Below are 4,885 nucleotides of genomic sequence, written 5' to 3'. Positions count from 1 at the left end.
AAGATAAGAAAATAGATAGATGGAGGCCCTCATATTTCCGCGATTGATTAGTTTCCTCTCTTTATGGAAGGAAAGTTAAACACCTCGTCAGAAGCAACCAAGCTCTCACACCCAAAATACCCTTGCTAAAGTTGTTGCTTACAAATATTGGGTAAGTCTGATTCATTTGCATCGAATTCTTATACTTGTTATACAATTAAATTTTTAAAACAAAATGATTTTAAATATTTAGTATTTCATGCGATGGTATTGAATAAGTGCAATGTAGTCTCTGGTTGATTCTATGAATTATAAAAATCACTTCCTTTGCATCCAAATCTCATATACAGGTATTCAGTGTCTTATAATATTTTCAAGTACATGAAGAAAAGGGAAATTTTAAATTAAAAAACTGGCTTGAACTAAAGAATATGATGCAAAGTAGTGTGACATAGTGCATGCTTTAAAGTCAAGTAATGAATCGAGTCAAACAAACTTTAGATATGTGAAAACAATACATTATTATAACATATGTAATACTGTATAGATTCCACATAGTAGACCACTGGAATGAGGAAGGCACTACATAGAAAGCATAAAATCTTAAAGCGTTAAGGGCCCAATATCTGCGCGAATTCATGAAAACCCTAGAATATAATAAAAGCCTATAAAAATCCAAATTTGCATTGAAGCGATGCTATATGATATCTCTACATCTAAGAATTGAATTTTTTATGGCCGCTTTAGCTTTAATATGATGAGCATAAAAGGCGACCTGAAAATCGTGTTTTTAGTAACTTCAAGCTTGCAGATTCGCCCTCGTTTGGATGAGAACATGTACAAAAAGTAATAGCATAGGAGTGACTTCCTGCATTCTTAAGTTAATATATACGCTCTATGGTTACCTTTTACTTTTGTCCATAGTACTAAACAATCACAGTCAAATGTCAGTCCATTAAAACTTTTAATGTATCTATCAGCTAACAATCTCATGATTTTTCATTTGGTTCTTCTAAGTTAGTTAACAATCTCATGATTTTTTATTCAGTTCTTCTTAGTTTAGAAACAGAGAACAAAAGAAGTATATAAGAATTACCTTAGCCGAATTACCTCAGCCTTGTCGCCAGTACCAGCAGACCATAAGCAAAACGATGGAGCACAGTTTAACAAAATTGATGAACGAATGCCCATGCATGGTTGTTTAAGCAAAACGATGGAGCGCAATTTAATCCAAACAGTCGAGCAACAAAGTTGATGAATGAATGGAAATGCAAGGTTGTTTAAACCGACACAGAGAGACGAGAACATCAACACGAACATCCACATCTGGATCTATGTGGAAGCTCAACATGTATGGGAAAAAGGGTCATAGACTATGGCCTAATTGAAACCTATGTATTTAGAAAATTAACATTTAATGTTACCAACTAATGCTAGGAGAAGGCCAAATTATAGCCACGCTCTCCGCATTATAACACTATCATCGTACCGACAAACGATATGCATTCTCTGGTTTGCCTTCGTTAATTATATATCAACAAAATCATTGTTGCTTTTTGGGTTGTTTGATGGCGGAACCAAACCAGCCAGCATACTCTGCATTCCTCTTGTAGTTTGATGAATGAGACATTATGGGTTAAGAACATGGCACAGTATTGAAGGCTTGGCCACTGGGCATTCAGTGTCCTCTATGGGGGCGGCTTGCAGGGAAGCACAGACCACCTCGTCAGATGGTGTTTGACAATCATATCATTCCACATCCTGCTCTTCCTCCGGATGTGACCTCATTCAGACTGTCGATATTATATGGGTACCTAGCATTATACTTCACATTTCTTTTTTTAGGTGTGGTTCACATTCTCTGCAAATTTCTCACTCTACATTCCATGTTGCTTCTATCTAAATTGCTCATCTTTTACTGTTTTCCATAGAATGCTAAAATATCTACTCCCCCTTCTCGACTCCCCACTCTTGGAAATTTCCCACATCTTCGTTCTTGCTTGTATCGATGTTTACATACTTTTCTGTATCATCAAACTACAATTTTTTCCCCCACCTCGCCGAACACATGCTCATCTGGAGTGAACTCTCAAATTCATGTTGCTCTAGATCCTTTAATTTCGATTTAGAATGTATCAATACGACCAACTATAACACCCTTTTTCACCGCTCGATAAACTCTTTCATAATCTCTCGACCATGCCACTTTGTGGGATTCAAAATCTGTGCATGCTAGTGGACTTGCCCCGAATGTTGTTGTTGTTGCTGCTGCGATGACATCAACTTAACCCAATTATACTAACTTACACTCATTACACCTCCAAGCTGTATTCTACAAAATCCGCTATTATTCCTGCAACCATCCTCAACATCCCCTCATCTGAATACTTTCCGGCATTCCCGCCCTGCCCGAAATCTGGAAAATTTCAAAATCTCGTCCTAGTACCTCTCACTCCGTATTGACACGTATTGGATCTCTCAAAAAATCTTTGTTTGTCAGAAGTGATCTTAATCTTCGCAGACCTCGGATCTCCCCTTCTGACTTTTTCTATTTCTTTATTCATCTGCTCCATTCCCCATAATCCTTCCTAATATAGACTTCTTATATGACGACGACCATTTAAAGATTATTCCCATTCCCACATTTTCCGAGGCATTGGGATGTGCATACTCTGTCAAGGGGGATTCCTAGACATTCCTTGTACAAAATGGATCCCCTATCATCTACCACCTAACACCTAGCATAACTGCGTCTACTCTATCTAGGCTTTATTCATCGGCAACCAATAAATCCTAAGCTATCGGGCCATAAATGAACGGCGGCTGTATACGCCCACCGTTCGATTTTGCTAAGGCCGAAATCGAACGGTGGGCGTATACAGCCGCCGTTCATTTATGGCCCGATAGCCTGGGAAATATGGCTCGCCATATTCATCTATTCTATGACCCCCATCATTTATGGATTTGACCGAATCTGACAACGCTATTCATGACGATCTCATTCACGCAACGTTGGCAGTTGAACGGACATATGGTAAGTCCTCGGCAAGTGCTATTTCATGGACTATAGCATTATAAATGCACTCTTAAGAGACCTTAAGTACAGTGTTGGGAAGCGGGTTCTGAACATCGGCTTTGGTGGTCAGCGGTGTGCATCATTTCTCCGGCGAACGAATTCCGATTCCGTATGTATTCGCATTCGCATTCATCCACCCGCATACCATCCATACATCACTCATTTTGAATTTGGAAACCCGCCGTCCCATGTCATACCATCGCCCGCATACCATCCATACATCACTCATTTTGAATTTGGAAACCCGCCTAAATACTGACTCGCGCCTTTCTCTCCTATTTACTGCCCTCCACTTCCTCCCTGCTTTATCAGTCAATATCGTCTGAATGCTTTTGAAATCGGGAATTTCTGTCCGAATCTCTGCAATTTTCACACTGTACTCAGAATTTGGTGTCAACTGAAGGGAGTATCAATCTCTGTTTCGGCGATTCATACAAATTTGTGGCAAATCAGCAGATAAAGAAGTCAAAAAAATGGCAGTGAATACGCCTGTGTTCACAATAGCAGCTGCGGTTGCCGCAATTGGGGCTTTCTGCAGGTTCGAATCTCATCGCCTTCCATCAACATCAGATACGGATGGCCAATGCCTTCACGTTCTGCATACCGTCTTAAGACACTAAAGAGTTATTGAGATTTTAGTTTCTTTATCTTCTTTTATGCAGGGAACACTAAAGAGTTATTAAGATTTTCGTTTCTTTATCTTCTTTTATGCAAGGAACACTAAAGAGTTATTAAGATTTTCGTTTCTTCGTTTCTTTTATGCAGGGAACAGAGTTATTCAGATTTTCGTTTATTTCTCTTCTTTTAAGGACGAAATAGAGGAGTTATTAAGATTTTCGTTTCTATATTTCTTTATGCAGGGAACAGAGGAGTTACGCAACATCGGTGGGCAGAGCGGCGACTTTGTTGGGCAGCGATGGCGTGATAACGGAGGTGGCGTCGCCTCAACAATGTAAAGCAGCAGGCGAAAAAGAAGAGGCGCAAGGAAAAAAGAAGGGTTTCTGGATGAGAGATCCCGCCACCGGGGCCTGGATTCCGGAGGATCACTTCGGCGATGTCGACATTGCGGAACTCCGAGCGAAGGTCCTCTCCTCCTGAAAGCAGAAGATAACATACAATCCGAGAAAATATGGCATAGAATAATGGATCTGTTCTGCAACTGCAAATCCTTGTTTTGAAAAGAAAACTTCAAGTTATGTAACTTCCATTTTTCCTTGCGAGTTTCTTTGAAATGAGTATTAAATCTTTGAAAACCCTATTTTGTCTTTGTTTTTATATTTGAAGTCGAGTCGATACAGAGGACTTTAGTGAAACTGTGATACAATATTTGCGTTGACATGAGATTTTAATACTATTAGCTTTCACGGTCCTCGATTTTGATGTGGATTTCAATCTCACGAGCACCGATGGAATACAGGTTGTAAATTTGTCCGTTAAATATATTCAAAAATTTAACAAATGGATGTTACATGTCATAATCGAAAATGTCAAGACAACGGGTAATGAGGCTCTCTGCACAACGATTTGTTCCATTTTTAAATTCCACTCTTAATAAAAAGCTTAAAAAATAAAAAAATCAAGAGAGTCCCAATCATAATTTAATTAAAAAATCATTATAGGATTAGAATATACTTATAAATAATAAATAATTGATTTATATAATAAGTTTTGTTTTGTTTTTTTGTTTAAAACAAAATTGAAAATTTTTCATAAATGAAAGTATTTAAATTATTATTTATTGATATATAAATTCATTTATTTAAAATAATATGGTAATAAAATATTAACTGTATTTATTAAATTAAGATTTGATCTTTTAATTATATATAA

At 37.7% G+C, this 4,885-nt stretch overlaps 1 protein-coding gene across 1 annotated transcript; it reads left to right on the top strand.

Annotated features, from left to right (window-relative positions):
- The first annotated feature begins 3,329 nt into the window (after positions 1-3,329).
- On the top strand, positions 3,330-4,313 carry LOC149204064 (uncharacterized). The gene is made up of 2 exons (XM_089394624.1): positions 3,330-3,593; positions 3,916-4,313. Exons 1-2 carry the CDS (start codon positions 3,529-3,531, stop codon positions 4,151-4,153), a joined length of 303 nt encoding a protein of 100 aa, XP_089250750.1. The 5' UTR covers positions 3,330-3,528; the 3' UTR covers positions 4,154-4,313.
- Positions 4,314-4,885: the final 572 nt, after the last annotated feature.

The sequence above is a fragment of the Pinus tabuliformis genome, chromosome 1_2 (assembly GCF_031772625.1).
Source record: "Pinus tabuliformis cultivar Carrire ecotype Pingquan chromosome 1_2, CPIR1, whole genome shotgun sequence".
In the NCBI taxonomy this organism is placed as follows: domain Eukaryota; kingdom Viridiplantae; phylum Streptophyta; class Pinopsida; order Pinales; family Pinaceae; genus Pinus; species Pinus tabuliformis.
This window is presented reverse-complemented; position numbering and strand designations above follow the sequence as displayed.

Coding starts and splice junctions, on each gene's coding strand:
- LOC149204064 (XM_089394624.1), top strand. CDS start 3,529: ATGGCAGTGAATACGCCTGTGTTCACAATAGCAGCTGCGGTTGCCGCA. Junction 3,594..3,915: donor GCAATTGGGGCTTTCTGCAG/GTTCGAATCTCA, acceptor TTCTTTATGCAG/GGAACAGAGGAGTTACGCAA.